The sequence below is a fragment of the Phocoena sinus genome, chromosome 20 (genome assembly GCF_008692025.1).
Source record: "Phocoena sinus isolate mPhoSin1 chromosome 20, mPhoSin1.pri, whole genome shotgun sequence".
NCBI classification, from domain to species: domain Eukaryota; kingdom Metazoa; phylum Chordata; class Mammalia; order Artiodactyla; family Phocoenidae; genus Phocoena; species Phocoena sinus.
This window is the reverse complement of record NC_045782.1, coordinates 1,001,761-1,021,768: the sequence shown is the minus strand read 5'-3', so window position 1 is coordinate 1,021,768 and position 20,008 is coordinate 1,001,761. Positions and strand designations below refer to the sequence as shown.

Here is a 20,008-nt window from a genome sequence, read left to right as displayed (position 1 = left end):
CCAGCCTGTGGCCGCGAGTGCCCACGGCTGGAGGGGCGGAACCCCCCACCTGTGCCACGTGCACTGGAGACGAACGTGCAGTCCAGGTGCATCTTCCCGGGAGCCGCTCTCCATCACGGCTCGGTGCTTTCTTAGTTTCTGGATTCATCGGCTGGGCATCCATCCACTCACCACAGGGCCAATTACATCAACTACAGCTTCTGATTTTCTGCATCCCTGCTGCCCCGCCCAGAGCTGGCCCGTTTTCAGGGGAGGCAAAGGCTCCCACTCCCCCGTGTGATTCTCCCACACAGGCCACCATCCCGGAGCCCACACTGCTGCTATACCTTCTCGTGCAATGGTCTAGCCACTACCCCTGGCCTGATCGTCCCAGGGCCAGGCAGCCTCGTGCCCCAGGCCCGCCCGAATCACTCCAACTAGCCGGCCCTACACCGTCTGCCCCCCTCCCCCGCCGCCCTTCCCTCAGAAAGCCCAACAAAGACCGCGGTTTCTGTTCACCTTCTGCCCAAAACCTGGTGCTCCCCACGCAGCCCCGCGTGGCAGGCGTGCTCCCTTCTCTTACAAATCTCTCCGTGTCTCCACTCCGACACCTCCATGAATCAAACGTCGGCAGCGAACAAATGAGACAGTGACCCCAACTAACACAGAGGCTGCTGGTTCTTCCAAAAGCCTCGGACCCCCCGGACAGCTCTCCCTGTTACACTCCCCAGGCAGCCTGTCAGCTTCACCCTCCAGCTCGGCAGTGGGCTCCCACTGCTCTCCACCTGCCCCTTCAGTCCCTCCACCCGTGAAGATCCTTTAAAAGCTGCATCGGGTCCCATCCCACCTCTGCCCACACCCTCCGATGCCTCTCCTCCTTCTGAGTAAAGCCAGAGCCCTGATCCCGACAGCGACCGACAAGGTCCCACAGGCCCCGAGGCTCCTACACACCCCACGCCGCTGTCCCCTCTGCCTGGAGGGCTCACCCCCACACGTCTGCGTGGCTCGCACCCACCTCCAGGTCTTTGCTCAATGTCACCCGACCGTCTTTTCAACCAGCGCAACCCACAGTGGCCCCCAGCCTGCCGCACCTCTGCCTGCTCTTCCCCTGTAATGCTTGTCCCTCAACATCTAACAGACACGGATTCTTTACTGTGTCATTGCCATGTATCCCCCTGCTGGGACACAGGCCATTCTCGGGGTCCGTCACGTGTGGACGTGTCACAAGCACCCAGGATGGCGGTCAGCACACAGCAAGCGCACCTGGGGGAGGTGAGCACTGACGTGGGAGAGGCTACCGCTGTCCCTTCTCTTTACTTCCCGGGCTCTGAGGTTCCAGACGGGGAGGAAGTCTCACTGGCTCCGTCCATACACCAGCCAAGCACCAGGCTGGCATCTCTACCCCGACATTACCCAGCAGGTAACCCCGCTCCGCGGGCCAGCTCACTAGCCTGGAGGCCTCGCCCCTAATCACGCAGATGTCCCCCCCGTGTTGGAATCCCCTGCGGGGGCCCAGAAACCGCCACAGCCACAGGGCCAGAAAGGGGGTTGGTTTCTTCTAACAGAACCGTTTTGCTTTAGAAATAGGACAGACTCACTGCTTAAATACCTTTATTATTTTTTAAAAATTATTTGGACATTGATAGCTCTGCAAAATACTTCTCCCGTCCCAAACCCTCAAACCCTTTCCACATGTACTCCCTAAAGAAACAAAATACTTTTTGCCCATTCAAATCTAATTTTTAAAAACATGTAAGATTCAAAATCAAATATTACTTTTCTTTCCCAGAACTCGTTAGTAATTTTAAACCACAATGCACATACTCAATGGCATTTCTTTTTAAAAATTAGCTTATCTGACTATTTATGAGGAAAAAAAAAATCAATTCAAGGCCTTAGAATATAAATTCCCTGTTTCTGAAAGCAAAAGACATTGAAAAGCCCCCTTTGCTCCCCTGGAGTTCGTGCCGTGCACATCACCACAGAGCCAGCAGGCAGATGGACCTTCTGCTTGACGGGAGGCATCCGCTTCGTTACCGTGGGACCGCAGCTGAGACGCCGTCGAGTCTGAAAGGATGGGTGGGTGGGAAGGGACGACACCAGCAGCAGTGGCGAGGCTGAGAGTGCGGGGTGGAGGGCATCTGAGCAGAGCAGGAGCTGAGTCCTGAGGGTGGGGTGGGGGAGATGGCAGGGAGTGTGCATCTGCCCTCGTTTCTCGACGATGAACACAAGAGTCAACCAAAAACACTGCACATAGAAGCAGAGGCATGTGGGTTTACGAGAAGGCCCAGGAAAGAATAACCTGGGCTGGGGATGACCGCCCGAGCTCCTTCGGGAGCTAAGTCAGGGCAGGTGGTCTGGGAGTTACTCACGGGATGTGGAGACCACCCCTTCTGCATCCTCGACAGACAGGTTTGTACGAGAACCAATCTTCATCACAGGTGTGTCCCAAAGAGCTGGCAAAGGGTACCACTTCTTCAGCCCCAAACACCGCTGCACTTGACCCCTGGCTCAGCAAGGAAGCCAGCCCACAACAGAGCCCGGCCCGCCCGGGCAGCAGCGCCACGCAGACACCCTGCCCTGCCCGCTGGAGGACGCGCACGCGGCCCCGACAGGCTCCAGGCGGACCTCACCCGCGGCATTCTGAGTGGCACCTGAACCCTTCCAGGAGCTGGTTACACCCTGCGGCGCTGGCCCAGGCCTTGTGCCCCCAGCTGGGATTGACCAGAGCCAGCCACTCCACTGCCTTTGGGAGTTTTAAAATCTGGGAAACATTTCTGACTCATCTCTGGAGACAGACGTGAAGCATCTCCCCAATGCAGCCACCAGGCAATTTTCCAGGGTCCCCAGGCCCTGGCCTTTCCAGGTGCATCCCCGCAGGGAGCTTCAGGACCACACAGCCCAGCGGCCCTGACACCCACCCACCACCTTCCCCAACACTTCTCCTTTAAGGCTTCTCCTGACTCAACCTCAGGAACATACAGTACGTACGTCAATAAACGAAAAGTCACTTCTTGGGAAAAAAAGATTGCCCCACCACGCACCTAGACGGAAGGGCTTTGTGCTTTCTTACTCCGCCCGTGGACATGCACCTCGCGTTTGTTTTGCTCCCGTGGGTTAAAATACTACCTCGTTGTTAAAGCTTTCCCTCCAGTATTCTGAGCAAGTCTTGTAAAGCACCAGCAAATGCCAATCCCCCAAGCCCTGCCCACATCTGCGGGCTACAGCGGATGCCACGCTATGAGGCTTTCTAAACATTTAAACGACACAACTGCACGCGCACGCGCACAGACACACACACACTTTGGCACGTGAGCCTCGAGCTCTTTGGGAGTGCTCATACGCTCCCACCCCTCCCCCACACCAACGCTGCTGAGCTGCCTGATGGGACAGGGCGCCACGAAGCACTGCTGTTCTGAGTAGCGAAAGGAGGACGCACAAATGCTAAACCGGCCCCCGAAACGGCTCTCACGTTTAGCGCTGTGACCGACGCAATGCTGCAAAGCTTCTGTACCACATGACCAGTTTCAAACTGCTGGCTGATTGAATATACATTTACAAATAGATATAGGTATAAAAACTACTAAGTCAACATTTGCTGTTTTCAATGTGAAAACGATAAAATGTAATTCTGAATAATTGTGCATTTGCCATAGGGTCCTTGTTCAAGGGACCATAAAAATAATTTTGTAATAAAAAAACCTTTTTTTTTTTTTTTTTTTTTTTAAGTTTAGTATTGCCCTCAAGTTCAAAAGTTTGGAGCAAACGTGCTGAGTGAGCAGGACGGGAATCTGTCCCTGCCAGGGATCAGGAAGCCTTAAATCCTGTGACCTGGACGGCAGGCCCGGGGAAGCTGCCGGCCACTGACTAGCTCAGCGTGAGCATCCCAGGGCTGGCAGTGCCCCAACCCCGCCGAGCAATTGGCCGTCTCCCTGCACAGGGCTCCGGGGGCACACGGCTGCTGGGCTCGGCCGCCCCTTGAGCTACCAGAGTAAGCAACCGGGGGCCGGGGGGCCTGGTGGGGCCCACTGAGCACCAAGGCCGAGGGGGGCCGGGGATGGAGGGGGGCATGGGGGAAGGGATGTGCGTCTCAGTGATACAGAAGTCAGCTGTGCAGGAGGAAAAGTGCATTTACGGTAGCTTAAAAACAGCTTAAGACCAAACTGCCACAGAGAGGGAAGAGGAACCGAGGCCGCCCTCCACCTGCCCTCGCCGGTCGGCCGCACGCCTCGGATGCCGTGGGTTGACATTCATGCTTTCTGATGCGAGTCTGCTCGTGAAGAAACAGGAACACACGTTCTCCTGGTTCTGGCAGGTACACAGTTTTCTTGGCAAATTTCTTTTTTGCCAAGTTCAGTTTATCTAGTTGCTGTCCCAGACCGCTGTCACCGGAATTCGTAGATGGGCGCGCTGTGTTCTGGAACATGAGTGAGATTGAGCGACTGATACCTGTAGGGAGGAGAGGAGGGTGGCGGGGGGGGGGGGGATCGTCAGAGCATCCTGAAAACCAGCACAGGGTGTGGAGCCTGCCCCACCGGCGCCCGCAGAGCCCACGCCTACATGAAACGCTGGCTCATCTCAGACTCCGTCAGGGGAGCTGAGCTTGGCCTTGTTTCCATTTCTCTGGTTAATCCCCCTGGACTACGCAGAAAACCTGCTGTTTGTGGGCCCTGCTCCAATCCTGAAGCAAAGACAGCCTGTCTCAGGAAACGAGAGGCCAAGTCCTCTGGGGGAGGGTGCAGACCAGGCCCTCCAGCCCTCCCCACCGCCCTGCTTTCCTCCGAAGCCGTGCGACCTGCAGAGCAGAGATCCGGAGAGCTTGGGATCGATGACGTCACAGCCACCCCCTCCCCCAACCTTAGCGACTTCATCTTCCTTCTCCCTAGACGCGGCTGTTAGGGCATCCGAGGGCTCTGTGGGGTGTGCGCCCCCGTGACGGGTGCTCCGAGGAGGGAAGCAGATGAAGGATAAACGGGACGGGACAGTCCCCACTCGGGGACGCTCAGTGTGTCGGCTCCCCCCACCCCGTCCACGGAAGAGGGAGGAGCAGCACAGAGAAGAGCAGTTTATCTCTTACCCAAAACAATCAACAAGAAGGGACGATGGGGGCTTCCCTGGTGGCGCAGTGGTTAAGAATCCGCCTGCCAGTGCAGGGGACACGGGTTCAAGCCCTGGTCCCGGGAGATCCCACATGCCACGGAGCAACTAAGCCCGTGTGCCGCAACTACTGAGCCTGTGCGCCTAGAGCCCACGCTCTGCAACAAGAGAAGCCACCGCAATGAGAAGCCCAGGCACCGCAACAAAGAGTAGCCCCTGCTCACCGCAACTAGAGAAAGCCCGTGTGCCGCAAAGAAGACCCAATGTAGCCAAAAAAAAAAAAAAAAAAAAAAAGGAAAAGAAAGGACGATGCATTAGCCATCAGAACCCTAACCCTAGGCCTTTGCACCCAGTGGGATGGCTGTAATCCTAAATGTTGGGAAGGACACGGGGAAACGGGAGAAGCGGAACCTTTGTGCATCACTGGTGGGAATGTGAAAAGGTGCAGCCGCTGTGGGAAACAGTTCCCTGAAAAGGGAAACATAGAATACCCCGTGACCCGGCAATCCCACCCCAGCTATGTGACCAGAGGAACTGAAAGCAGGGACTCAGGCTCTTGCACACCCACGTCCACAGCAGCCGAAAGGTGGGAATGACCCACGTGTCCATCCACCGATGAACAGATAAAGACAAGGTGGTCCATCCACACGACGGGAAATCACTCAGCAACGTAAAGACGAAGAACTGACACGCACCGCAACCCGGGGCCCTTCAAAGCCGATGCTCAGACACAGAGGGCACACGGTACGCGGGCCCGTCTGCATGACACGTCCAGGACAGGCAAACTTGTACTTAGAGAGAGCAGATTAGTGGTTGCCTGGGGCTGGAGGGGGCGGGGAGGTGGGGTGACAGCTCAGGGGGACAGGGTTCCCTCTCGTGCCGACGAAAACGTTCTGAAATTGAGTGCAGTGATGGCGGCACAACTCTGTCGACACGAGAGCCCTCTGGACTGGACGCTGTCAGCGAGGAGACTGCACAGCAGGTGAACTGGATCTCCGTAAAGCGGGTATTTTTAAAAGGATAGGAAAAGTTTTAAAAACTCATTTGAAAGCTGAACAGGTGTTGACACCCCAACAACGGCTGCTCCCACAGAGGCCGGGGCTGCATGGAGCCCCGGGCACTCAGTTGTCGCTGGGTAGCCCCACGCAGCGTCCCGCAGGAGCCTTCAAAGTGTGCAAAAGTCGCAAGGAAATAATTTCCACATTCAGAGAGGAAATCAGGTATTTCATGATACCGTCTGCCCTTCAGGGATAACGGTGCGCTCACAAAAGCTCAAGGAGCCACGAGAAGGCCCGCAAAGGTGGCAAACACCAGCCCTCGGGTGGCACGCGGCTGTCACCGGGGCAGAGGCCCAGGGCAGGGCCGACCACGCCCGCAGGCGCCGGTCACCGGCTGGCACCAGGTGGGAGCGTGAGCACAAAGTTAAAAAGGCCGCTGACAGCCAAGTTCCCGCCGTCCACAGCGGGGTCTGACACTTCAGTTACTGATTAAACTGGGGAGGAACAAATACAAGACCCGCAAGATTGAGATAAACATAGCTGAAAATATTTGCTGCTTGAAAGCGTTTAGCTATGAGTTCCCGTACCCAGAACTTCATTTTTTTACTTTGTTTACACTGCCCTGTGGACGGAAGTGAGCCCCTCAAGAAATGAGGCCTCGGCGGCCGGTCCTTACCATTCCGAGCTCCTGTGGTAATAGTAGCCCTCTATGGAGGCCGCCGACTTCTGGAAACAGATATAGTAAAAGCCGGCAAAGGAAGCACCGCTGATGTCCTTGATCGTGTGGTCCGGGACCAGGAACTGCTCCTGCACATGGATGGGGATGGAGGGTCAGCGCTGGGGGCTCCGGCCCCCCAGGCCTCCCTGCCCCCCTGCAGGTGGCTTGCTAGGCAACTGTGAACCCCCGAGCCACTCGCATGTTCAACATACGAACACGGCCACCACGCGTCGAGGTCACCGGGGTCAGAGCCGAGAGCGGGCGCCGTGGTGCCCACGCCTCGAGAGTACATCACAACCTTCCCACCCCTGAGCCGCGGACTCACGCTTCTGCTGCACCCCAGGAACCGTCACTAGGCTCCCGGTCACCTTGAGAGCCGAGGGTCACTTCTATGGCCCGGGCCTCACCCCAAGGGCAGGTGGTGCTCGCTCGCCCTGGGGACCCCCCCCATCAGCAGCGGTCAGAATGGTGCTGCTGTCCTCAGACCCCGGGCAGAGCCAGCCCCCTGGGGGGCGAGGTCAGGGCCCGCGGGAGGCCTAGACGGCCCACGGGGGAGTTTCCCTGCGTGAGAAACTCTTGGAGAACAAGCAACTCTCCTTCCCTTTCCCCCGTCTCTGAAATTGTAGTTTTTCAAATTAATTTTAAAGTAGAGTCTCACCCGACACTTCCTTTAGTGGGTTGCTTAGTTGGCTGGCTGCGAGGCGGGACTCAGGTTTTCCCCCGGCACCTGCCTGTCTGCTGCCAGTGCCAAGCCCCTGCCCCAGTTCTTACCATAGAAACACAGACCGGGAATGAGGGTGCTACAGGATTCATCTGTAGGAAAGCTGGCGAGATTTCACCATAAAGCGGCTTTTTACTACAGCTTGGGGGTGAGGGGTTGGAGGGGGGTGTAGGTTCTCGAAGTGATTTCACACACTCGCCTGCTGAATTCAGGACCCTGTGGCTCTAACCCAGGAAATACTGGAGGGGGCATCAGAGCCGACCCAGTGAGCCTGGCCCAATGGGGTTCTCAAGGGCTGGGGGAAAACCCAAATTCTGTCCCCAGCCCCGTGTTTCCTGAGCTGGAGGGACCGGGGGCGCCGTGACGGCCCAAAGCCCGGGCGAGGTCACTCAGGGGCTGAGACGATGGGGGTCTCCTGAGTACACAGGACACTTGGGATGACCGAGCCTGCAGGGTCGCCGGAGAGAACAAAGGGAGAGGACACAAGAGCGTGGAGGGTGCCGCCCCAGGCCTGGGTCCCGCCCGGAGCTGCGCCTGCTCCACACGGAGGGTGAGAATGGGCCTGAGGGGCCTGGGACCCGGGGGCCACACCACAGGCCGGCACAGCCAGGCAGCCTTACCTTCCACCTCATGAAGACATAGTCCCCGCTCTTCAGCTCTTCGTAATCAAAGTCGTCTGAATTAAACGATTTTGCGTACTGATAAAAAGCCAGAAACTTGCCCTGAAAGCCAAAAGCAGAGTATGAGAATGAGGGACAGAGGGGGTGGCAGGTGTGCTGGGCAGTGGTCCCTCCAGGGCGAGGCGGCGGCTGGCGGGCAGGGAGCGTCCGGTCACCCCATGCACTGGGGCCTGGACCCCGGGGCAGATGCCCGGACCCTACGCCTGCCTAGCTAACGCGCCCAGGAAAGGGTGCCGAACGGGGATGGATGCAACCCCAGGCCTTCTCTCACACCTCACCCCAGACAGACGTAGCCGGATGATCAGGGACGGGGTCTCCGTACATCAACCAACGGGGGCAAAGACTCAGGCTGAACCAGCCTGTAGTGCCAGGGTTGGGGGAGTTAGTAAAGTGGGGTCCCCTGACAACGCAGCGGCCTGGTGGCTTGGGGCCAGCTAGCTGAGACCAGAAACAAGTAACACTTGGTTACGGCAACAAAGCTGTACCTTTATGATCATGTTTTTGTTAAAAAAAAAAAAAAAAAGTCCATATACTCAAAAGAGATTTAGGAAAAGGTCAACCCCTGCTTTAGCTTTAGGTGTTCGGCATTATAGATGTTTTGCTTTTGTTTCCTCCAAATATTTAAAAATAAGTATGTATTAATTCTATAAAAAAACCTCCTGAGTAAAAAGTTAAGACAGAGAGGTATTAAGTCATAGAATCTGTCACACAGATATTTTTATTCTAAGTAGATTACGTGTGAGGAATCTTTATCGCGATAACGATAATCACCATTATCTTTTATCCCTTTATCATAATACCCACTTCAAATCTCATTCAGGAAAACTCGAGGGTCAACTACAGTGTCCTGACCGCAGTGTGCAGTAGACATCGTGGCTCCCCAACAGACAGAGGGGCACTAGAGCCCCTGGGACCCACGTGGGAGTCTGGGAATCCCACGTGGGGAGAGGGCATCGGGAAACCCTGAGTCCCGCGAAGGCAGCCAGTGCTCCTGGAGGGAAACCGTCCACATGCCCGACCTCGCACGCCCAGCAGGCCGGGGCCCAGGGTGGCCTTCCCAGCCCCTCTTTCACTCAAAATAGTTCAACCCAGCCTAGGAAGGCTGGAGTCCGGGTGTCTCCAGCTCTAACGAAAGGCAACGGGAAGTTCGAGCTGCTCTCCAGGTTCTTCACCAGCAGCCAACCAGCCTCAAACTGAGTTTTCATTGGGCCTCAAAGACCTTGCTTTTCGCAGGACCAATTTGAAATGGAAAACAAAGTTGGAAGGAAGACAGGCCGTGTGCTCGCTGGGCTGTGCAGGAGAGGTGGGTGCCGGGCGGGGAGAGCCAGCCAGGGCGGGGCCTGACGGCTCCCAGGGGTGCTCCCCGACAGCGGCACCTTCCAGGCTCCCCAACTTCCAGACGCTCGGCCCCGTTCGTACTCTATTAGAAACACAGGTGGCCATCTATCTCAGCGTCTGCTTGCTACATTTAAAAGCTCAAGTTTAAATTCAATCGAAACTCAGCATTTGATAGATGTTTCTTTCCTAACTCAAGTATGAGAAAGCAGCTCACCTACAAGGACGCTGACTCAGAGTGTCTGCAGGAGGGGCCCCCCAGGAGACCGTGGGTCCGGAAGCAGGAGAGCGCGTACACAGCCAGGAGTGGTGGCAGGGACAGTGAGTTGCTCTGGAATCTCCACTACTGACACCTCATCCTGGGTGCTTTAGGGGTGAGCGCACTGGACTTCCTCGGTGTGAAACCAAAGTTCATCCTCGCCACAGCCAGCTAAGCCAAAGGCTTTAACGACCGGCTGAGAAATGGGTTTTTAAAGACACAAGACTCGCGTGGCCCTGGCGAAAAGGCTCGAGGAGGAGCTCTGAGCTGTCTTGAGGAGCTCACGGCTGCGAGCACACACCCGTGCTTGACAGGTGCAGGCGTTTCCAGGGGCGGAGCGGCCCTGAGGTCCTGCTCGTGAGGGGGAACTGCACCTCCGCCCTGGCCCACCCTAAAGGCAGAGGCCGTCCGCAGGCTTCCCCAGAGCAGAGGGGCACTCACCCAGTGCTTGCGGTCAACATCCTCGTCCGCATCCCACTTTCGGGTTAAGAAAGGGTGCTTTTTGCTGATTATTTCTCCTTCAAAGAAGGTCGTGAGGGTTGGATACTCCTATGGTAAGAACCCAAATGTCAAAAACGACGTCAAACAGCAGTTGTAACCTTCCACAAAGGAAAAAACCAACCTCGCTGTAATTTCTCCCCAAAACTTTGCAGAAATGACCACCACACTGCTGAGCAACCACCCAGACCAGCGACGCCCACGGCCGTGGAGGGAGCCTGAAGTGAAGGGGCTGGGGGGAGGGGGTCTGTTGGATTCCGGGGCCTTTGCCAGAAGCAGAGAACCCTTCTTTGGCGCACTTGTTAAGTGTTGATGGCTCAGAAAAGATATTCGGACAGGTTATTTCTGAATACAAAGCAGATGGTAACTTGATAGGTTTTACTTTCCAAGGCGAATACCCAGAGAGGCTCCGAAATCAAGCTCCACCTCCCTCGTGCCACGGCTCAGCCACTGCTTCTCAAACTGGCTCAGCCTGTCCCTTTTACGCCGACTCTTCAGCTTTGGGGGGCAGGCGGAGGTTGGTAGAATACCTTCATGTATTAGGCATTCGTATAATTCTATCGCATGAGCTAAGACAGCTTATACGATGGGAAACATTGATAAATCACGTCGGCCCTGGGAAGTCACGACGTCTGGAAAAACAAATAAGCCGTCATCCTTATTGGGTGCTTGGAATACTCCGGGCAACCTTGCTACTTGTTCCTCTGATAGTAAGGAAGCACTAAAGATTTTGAAAAAATTTATGAAAGAACAAGTCAACATTGTAAAAAAGTGTACCGTTTCTCTGCATTTCTAGAAACCAGCCAACCCAACTGCCAGGTGGCCCCTCAGCACCACCCACCCGCCCGGGTACCTCCCGAGGGTGCGGTGATGACCCGCCGCCTGGCACAGCAAGGGTCACCGCCCTAAAATCCTGGGACCATAGAGGTCCCGCTTTCTTCTCACCCCATGTAAGCCCCTCTCAATCGGCATCAAACTTAACTACCCGTTTAAAATAAATCTGTTCTCATGGCTTTGCCACTTCTCCCGGCTCCCCTGCCACGTGGACCGGGGCTTCCAGAAAGGCCGTGGCTGCTTTACCACACACATCCAGGCAGCCTGTCCTCGTAGCAGTGAGCTCGAAACACTACAGATTTGCCACCCCCCCAAAACCACAGCCCTCACCCCAACACTGGTGCTGGGTTCCTCAAACAGATATTTATAGATACAGAGTGAAGAGATTAAAGAGGAGATAAGTTCCTAAGTGGAAACCTGATTTTTTTTTTTTTTTGCGGTACGTGGGCCTCTCACTGTTGTGGCCTCTCCTGTTGTGGAACACAGGCTGCGGACGCGCAGGCTCAGCGGCCATGGCTCACGGGCCCAGCCGCTCCGCGGCATGTGGGATCTTCCCGGACCAGGGCATGAACCCGCGTCCCCTGCACCGGCAGGCGGACTCTCAACCACTGCACCACCAGGGAAGCCCGGAAACCTGATTTTTAAAGGTATAAACCAAACTATACTCATCCGTTTTAGGAAGGACTGCTAAGGGAAAAAGTTCTGTGTAAGCTGACAGCGGACTTGAGGCGTTAAATAAAAAGCTATAGACAGTATATTGACTTCCTGAGTTTTATCAAGACTTCCCTAAAATAGAAGGATAAATGATCAAGTCCTCCTATTATAACACAAAGAACATACTTATGTTCAAGTCACGAGTTTTCCTAATAAGTGATTCTGCTCTGACTTCTCTCTCAAATGTTTCAGGCAATCTACCAGGGTGACCACAAGGTACCCACAAACTTCCAAAATTAAATAAAATAAACACCTAATGAATGAGAGTCAGACGCACAGAAGGAACCAAAAAGACAAAGCCTCTCACAGGGCAGGCGAGGACATTCAAGCCCTGACTACAGCTGGCGGGGGAGTCACAAAGGGGGTGGGGGGTGGCCAGCACCCCCCAGGGGTGGGCTCCCTGTGCCAGGTCCCACTCCCCTCACTGACTCCAGGCTCACCTGCCTGGAGGTGGCTCCAGCTTTCCGTGAAGACCTGCCTTCCAGGGGGGTTCACGTTGACTGGCCAGTAAGTCAGCAAGAACCTCTGAAACCAGCAGTAAACGAGCACCTGTGGCTCCGGAGAGTGTGACCGGCTCCCTGGTTCAGCCTCGGGAGCGTCCAAAACTGTCTGGAGAGTGCGTGGCAGGCCTGACCATGACACCCCCAGGCTGGGCTCCCAGGCCGGGTGCCAGCCACCTCCGCCGGGCCTCCCCAGGGACGCCCCTCTCCCCGCGGGTGGCTGGCTCGGGACTGCAAAGAGAATGTTATTTGACACCCATTCTCACAATTCTGGGATTTAATTTCCACAAGGCGCACAAACTTCAAAAACTGTACTTATTTGTGAATGTAAGGCAGATAAGAGGCAATTTATCTCCAATGTAACAGTGAATCTTCCCTATTTCCGTACAGACGAGGAAGACCGTGACTATGACCCAAACCGTTCAGTTACCTTAAAGTAAATCACGTATTTGATTTTTCAACAACTATAAATGGAAAAGCAAACCAAAATGGTTAACTGTGTTTTATAACAGGTGTAAAACCATTCAGAGAATCGTCACCCTTTTCTGCATTTTACCAGTTATCCACAGTGACCATATACTAGATTTGTAACTTAAAAAACTGTTAGACAGTTGTACAATGCTGTGACTATACTGAAAGCCAACAGATTGTACCCTTTTTTATTTTTTTTTGGCCGCGTGTTGCGGGATATTAGTTCCCCAACCAGGGATGGAACCCGTGCCCCCTGCGGTGGAAGCACGGAGCCCTAACCACTGGACTGCCAGGGAGGTCCTAGACTGCACATTGTCCATGGGTGAATGTATGCTATGTGAATTATATCTCAGTAAAGGGACTAAAAAAATTCAGAGACTCCTGACGCTCAGGCAGGACGAAGGGCCTCAGGAAACACAGCCCTCCTCTAGTAAAAGGCGGCTTCAGGCGGGAAGGGCCGGGCCCAGGGAAGGGCCAAGCCAGCACCCCATCCCCTTAGAGGAGGCTGGCTGTAGGTGGCTCGGGGGCGCTTCCCTTCATTAGCGCCACCTGCTCCTGGTGGGACGTCCACAGCATTTCCGTACACGGTTTGTGGATTTTTCATCCTACTTAACCATTCGCACAGAGCTTCCTGTGACCATTTGGAATTGGTGTCCACATCCCACGCTACAGATTTTGCTGGTTTCCTTATGGAGTTAAATGTCTATGTTCCGCGCTCAACAAATGTGTTTGGCCACCTAAGAGTTGAGCATATTCTGTTTCCTGTGTGTCTTCTTGGGTTTTTTTTGTTTTGTTTTTTTTTGCGGTACGCGGGCCTCTCATTGCTGTGGCCTCTCCTGTTGCGGTGCGTGGGCTTCTCATGGCGGTGGCTTCTCTTGTTGCAGAGCATGGGCTCTAGGCGCACGGGCTCAGTAGTTGTGGCTCGCGGGCTCTAGAGCGCAGGCTCAGTAGTTGTGGCACACAGGCTTAGTTGCTCCGCAGCATGTGGGATCTTCCCGGACCGGAGCACGAACCCGTGTCCCCTGCATCGGCAGGCGGACTCTCAACCACTGAGCCACCAGGGAAGCCCTCCTGTGTGTCTTCTACTAGCACAAACTCCCGGGTGAGAACCCTTCCTTTTTCTGTCATTTTCTACCCTGACTTGATTGGATGTTTTCTAGAGGAGGGAAGAGATACCTTTTTGTCTCAACAACAAATTTCACAGGAGATTCCCAGACTCCCGGTGGGGAAGCACGAGAACAGGAGGAACGGGGGCGACGCAAACAAGTGACCGAGGAGGACCAGTCTTGTCAGGTCCCTCGGAGCCTCCCACTCACTGACCCTGTGTCTTCCCCGGGAGACAGAGCAGGCACCTGGAGCTCTCACCTCGCAGATGAGGAAACTGGAATGGACAGAGGTGACAGTCGTGGGGCCAGAAGAGGCGGCACGAGGATGCCCACCAGCCCCTCCGCGCAGCGCCGCCGAACGCCGCGGCCTCCAACCCTCGGCCAGGTGGCGCCAGGCCCTCCTGCTGCCTGCTCACCAGCGGGAAAAGAAAGCACGCTCTCTCTTGCCTCCGATATTCCCAGGAGTTCTGAGGTTTAAGGTGGTTCAAAGAAAGGAAAACACCTACGTTTTCGAACTGCGAAGACCTCAGTCCTTGGAGGAATGATGCTCGCCCAGAGGCTGAAACTGACCCATGACGGTGGCAGCCATGTTCTTACTATGTTTGTTTTCCTCAAAAAGGATTAAAGGGGCTTCCCTGGTGGCGCAGTGGTTGAGAATCTGCCTGCCAATGCGAGGAACACAGGTTCGAGCCCTGGTCTGGGAGGATCCCACATGCCGCAGAGCAACTGGGCCTGTGAGCTACAACTACTGAGCCTGCGCGTCTGGAGCCTGTGCTCCGCAACAGTGAGAGGCCCGCGCACCGCGATGAAGAGTGGCCCCCGGGCTTCCCTGGTGGCACAGTGGCTGGGAGTCCGCCTGCGGATGCAGGGGGCGTGGGTTCGTGCCCCGGTCCGGGAGGATCCCGCGTGCCGCGGAGCGGCTGGGCCCATGGGCCATGGCCGCTGAGCCTGAGCGTCCGGAGCCTGTGCTCTGCAACGGGAGGGGCCACAGCAGTGAGAGGCCTGCGTACCGCAAAACAAAACAAAACAAAACAAACAAACAAAAATAACAAACAGTGGCCCCCGCTTGCCACAACTAGAGAAAGCCCTCACACAGAAACGAAGACCCAACACAGCAAAAATAAATAAATTAATAAACTCCTACCCCCAACATCTTCTTTAAAAAAAAAGGATTAAAGTAAAATCAGTAGCATTGGGCATATGGTGACCTGTTTATAAACGTCAACGGTCTGTGAGTCTGCGTGTTTTCCAACAGGACACGTCCAAACTGCCTGCTCTACGCTCCCCCTGCAAGAACCACACTTAGAAATGGGGCTCCTGAATCAGGCCTGAGGAGTGGAGGTTGCTGGCCCTTCAGGACCGAGGCCCCCTCCGGCTCCTGCCCGTGGGAGGGGCACTTACCTCAGTAAGGCCTTTGATCTTCAGATACCCACAGAGGTACGAGTTCCCCGTGTCCACGTGCTGAAAAGACACACACAGCCTCGTTACCAATGGAGGGTCCAGCAGGAGACAGCAGGATCACGTCCGGCAGGCAGAGGCCCCTTCGAGGCCAGGGCGGCAGGCGGGTGGGGGGCGAGGGAGCCTGGAGGCTGGCTCGCCCAGTGCAGCCTGGGGCTCACAGGTCCTGTGGCACGCTGAGTGTTCAACATCGAGTGAGGCCTCATTTAAGAAACTAGGAACATTTTGTGGCATTTACCAGGTCTGGGGACCCAACTACTTCCAATACACCATGAGTCAAACACCAAGGCAGTGCTTAAAAGCTGCAGTGAACTCAGCCAGCCAGACGAGGTCAGCACCAAAGCAAGCGGGCTTCAACGAAGCTGGGGCGGTCCCACCACCCGGTGTCGGGGACAACGGTCTCCACCCGAAAACCACCACAGCCCTGCAAACGTCCTCACCTGCTGACCTGGGCATCGGACAGAACCGAGCAGCTGATCCGAACTCACAGGGGTCAGTAAAGAAGTTGTGTTAAAGGACACACGGCTCTAACCCAAGGCCTTAAGTTTCAAGGATGCAATTCTCACTGAATTTCAATATAGTTTGGGGTCTCACAGCTGCCAGAAAGGGTATCAGGTGGCAAGGATACTTGCTAACAAGATTAAAAACTGGCTAACACTTTGCATGGATTATCACCTGCTCAGGAATCAGAATTTCATCCTGGCCTCCATCCAAGCATGTGTCTCTCCCTTTCTGCCCAAATTGATCTCGATGAACTCAAACCCACCACGGCGCAGAGAGCTTCGACCGAACAACGGGCCGGCATCTCAACGAGAAAGGTAACAAGACAAGTGCTCAGCAAGAAGGTCTTACAGCACAGCTGTGTCCAACAGCTGCTCTTTTTAATATTCCTTCCACAGTGACCTGGCCTTCACTTCACTCTTAGCTTCTTGGATGGCAGAGGAGAAAGAGAGCAATCACAGTGACAAAACAACAACAAAAGAGCAGTCAGAATCTCACAAACGTTTGAGGAACTCTTTAAACTGGAATTTCCAAAAAAAAAAAGGCACCCCAGAAGCGCATGAGAAGAGGCCCAACGTTGTTGGTCGTCTCAGAAGTTCAAATCAAAACCACAATGAGATATCACCTCACACCCACTAGGATGGCTACAATCAAAAAGAGGGACAATAACAAGTGTTGACGAGGATGTGGATAAACTGCAGCCGCAGACACTGCTGGTGGGAATGCAAAATGATGCAGCCACTTTGGAAATCAGTCTGGCAGTTCCTCAAATGTTAAACAAATAATTACCATATGACCCAGTATTCCACTGGTAGGGAGACATCAGGAGAAAGGAAGACGTATGTCCACATAAGAACTTGTATGTGAATGCTCACAGCAGCGTGTTCATAACAGCCCCAGAGTGGAAAAAAATCCAAATACCCGTGGACGGATCAATGGATAAACAAAATGCTGTAGATCCACACAGGGGACTATTAGGCAACCATAAAAAGTCAGGAAGCACTGACACCTGCTACGATGTGGGTGAACCTCGAAACACTGTGCTCAATGGAAGAAGCTAGACACGAAAGGTCACATTATTGTATGACTCCATTTACACGAAAAGTCCAGAATAAGCAAATCTTAGGTGAAAAACAAAAGGGGTTGCCTAGGGTTGGAGGGGCGTGACAGCTAAGGGTTCTTTTGGGGATGATGAAAACGTTCTAAAATTAGATTGCAGTGATGATTACACAACTTTGTGACTACATCAAAAAACGACTGAATTGTACACCTTAAATGTGCGAATTGTGTTAATAGGTGTATCGTATCTCAGTAAAGCTGTTCCGAAAAACAGAAAGAAAACAGGAAATAAATGAAGTTACAAAAAGCATAAGTATTCTAAGAAGGCTGAGCCCAAGAACCCAGTCCTGGCTGAAAAACCAGATGATGGAGCTATTCACACGCCACTGACTGTCTCCACGACGGACAAGCCACTCACCAGTCCGGATACAGGGCAGCATTCCTGGCTGAGACCACTGCCCCCACCACCACTCCAAGGGGCCTCCAGCCACCGGCCAGGTCCTCCACTCGGGCCGCCCTGGGACCTACCAGTCGTGCACCAACTCAATCCCCACTCCCAGCGGTTCCCAAGGAAGTTGGCACCTGACAGGAATTCAGAAACAACACACTAAGGAAAGGGAGGGGAGCTGTTGCAGTAACCAAGGCGAACTTCTCTTCTGACACTTGGCTACCCTGCCACTTGTCCTCGACCCCATCCTAAACCATCAAACTCAACAAGGGGCACAAGTTCAAGGTCACTGAAAACATGATCCTCACCGGGGATCTCACTTCTAGAATTTTATGATTAGCTGCAAAAAGTAAAAAGGCCTGTAACTTCCTACTAAACTCTCACATTTGAAGCAAAAGAGAAGGGGGATTACCACATTAGGCATCTCACCATGAAGACTGAAATAACTCAGCCACGGTACTTTTCTTTTTTTTTGGCCGCACCTTGCAGCTTGCCGGATCTCAGTTCCCTGACCTGGGACTGAACCCGGGCCATGACCGTGAAAGCACCGAATCCTAACCACTGGACCGCGAGGGAACTCCTACTCTTTTCAATTACAATAAATATCGTGGCTCATGATAGATATTTAAGTTTATAGACCAAAGACACAACACGGAAATGGAGTTCTCCCAATCAAAAGAAATTATCTATTCCCACAAAGCAGTAAGAAAAAAGAGGCTGATGAGCGCTCTGCAGTGAGTGGAAAGAAAACGCATCCACAACTGTTTCTTAGGTGGGAGAACTACTTGCTCAGAAAAGAGGCTGTTTAAGATTTAAAATTATTAAAGGGCAAAGGGCAAGCATAAGGAAAAGACACTTACTACGTTCTGTCCTCACACAAGACCTCAAAGCTTCTGGAAAGCCTTTCAAGAGAACAGATGTTTGGGGGGGGCTTCTGGGAACAGCCTAGGAGGTGAGGTATCAGACTAAGGACAAAGGGGCAAAGGGAGGAGGAGGTGGGTCCTGATGCAGGTCTGGGCAGCTAGAGAGAAGGAACAGTTTTCTAGGAGGGAGAGAAAATGGAGTATCAACCACTGCCAATCTCCTTGGGCTGGGAAGAAATGTCAAGTGTGCTCCCATTTGCATGAGAGGGGTGAGGTGCAGGAAAGGGCCGGGACAGGTGAAGCTGCAGTTCCAAAGCCATTAGGGGCTGGCAGCAGGTTCTCAGAAATCCAGGTCAAATGGGGGGAGGTGGGTGGACACGGGAAGGAAATACCGTATGAGAAATAAAGCAAGTGAGTTACATTTCCCAGTACATGGGTATCAGAGACTGGGAGGAAGCCCTGGCCATGTCGATCAAAGTTAAGAACATGAAAGAGGGTCCCCTGGAGCCCCGAAGGAGGAGAACAGAGGTGTAGGACAGGGAGATCTGGGCAGACAGGCCAGGGAGACTGGGAGTAGCCTGGAAGTGGCCAGAGGGCAGGGGTAGGGAGTACGAGAAGCCTGGGCCAGGAAGAGACTAGGGGTTGGGGGGCTAGGAGGCCAGCTTCTTAACAGACGATGAGGAGCCCACCCAGGATGAGGGCCCGGCCTGGGGGGTGGGGCAGGAATCAGGGTAGGTAGGCTAGGGACTCTCAAGCTCAGGGGCTAATGGAGGGAGAGGGCTGAGGAAGTCCCCCAAGGAGGAAACCCCAGGAGAAGGAGGCGGGCCCCAGAGCCTGGGCTTCCTGGGACCGAGGAAAACGTAGGGGGCAGCAGGCACGTCTCAGTCCTGGGAGGGTCCCGAGTCAGGGGGAACCACTGGAGAGCTCTTCGGGGTCCGAGAAGGGCTAGAAGGAGGGCTGGTCCTGGGGCGACAGGCCACGGGGAGATAGGGCCGGGTCTGAGGCCGCCAGTCCCCGGCTCTGGCCCGCAGAGTTGGGGTGCGCCGGAGTCTCCCGGCAGGCCCGGGCAGGAGGCCCGTCCGCGGCCGCGGGCTCGAGGGGGCGGCGGCGCGGCCCGGCCAGTGGGCGCCGCGAGAGGCCCGGCAGCCGGCTCACCTGCAGCACCACCTCCACGTCGTACGAGTTACCCTTGCTCTTCTGGTGGCCGCGGAACTTAGAGCCGCTGTAGAGCAGGCTGGTGGCCACGCCGGGCTGCTGCGTGTTGATGGGCGGCGGCGGGATGAGCGAGGCGGCGGAGGTGGCCGAGGCACCGGCCGGCGGGGGACACTCGGTGCGGACCGGCATCGCGGGGTCCCCCGGAGCCAGGGCTGGGGGAGGGGGAGGAACCACCGCCGCGCGGGAGCCGAGGAGGGTGGCCGGGGGTAAGGCCGGCGCGCGCGTGGGGCGGGAGGGGTCCACCCGCCGGCCGCCTGCGGACTCAGCGCTCCGGCCGCCACCGGGACCCCGGGACCTGCGAGCAGGGCCTCCGGGTGCTAAGCGAGCCCCCTCCCCGCCTGCGCTCGCACACACACCCCTTCCGATTGGCTCCGGCGCGCCGGGGGGCGGGAGCAGGCTAGCGCGGCGCTTCTGCCTATTGGCGGGCGGAGACAGCACGTGGCGGGCACCGAGGCCCTCTGGGACTTGTAGTCTTCTTCCCGAGGCGCGGCGCGGGGGCGGGGCCTGGGCGTTTGTGATACTGATTGGCTGCGGCGTGCGCTGAGGCGCGCGGC

At 55.2% G+C, this 20,008-nt stretch overlaps 1 protein-coding gene across 1 annotated transcript; it reads right to left on the bottom strand.

The window, feature by feature from the left end:
• Positions 1-1,573: 1,573 nt before the first annotated feature.
• Positions 1,574-19,815, bottom strand: GID4 (GID complex subunit 4 homolog). The gene is made up of 6 exons (XM_032617556.1): positions 19,395-19,815; positions 15,312-15,371; positions 10,229-10,336; positions 8,134-8,235; positions 6,751-6,881; positions 1,574-4,428 (listed from the first exon to the last, which is right to left on the bottom strand). Exons 1-6 carry the CDS (start codon positions 19,581-19,583, stop codon positions 4,365-4,367), a joined length of 654 nt encoding a protein of 217 aa, XP_032473447.1. The 5' UTR covers positions 19,584-19,815; the 3' UTR covers positions 1,574-4,364.
• Positions 19,816-20,008: the final 193 nt, after the last annotated feature.

What these genes read in the sequence shown, in the direction of transcription:
- GID4 (XM_032617556.1), bottom strand. Translation starts at nt 19,583, where the DNA reads ATGCCGGTCCGCACCGAGTGTCCCCCGCCGGCCGGTGCCTCGGCCACC. An exon ending in ACGTGGAGGTGGTGCTGCAG is followed by an intron (nt 15,372 to 19,394) that starts GTGAGCCGGCTG and finishes GTGTCTTTTCAG; the next exon opens with CACGTGGACACGGGGAACTC. An exon ending in AGATCAAAGGCCTTACTGAG is followed by an intron (nt 10,337 to 15,311) that starts GTAAGTGCCCCT and finishes TTCTTACCATAG; the next exon opens with GAGTATCCAACCCTCACGAC.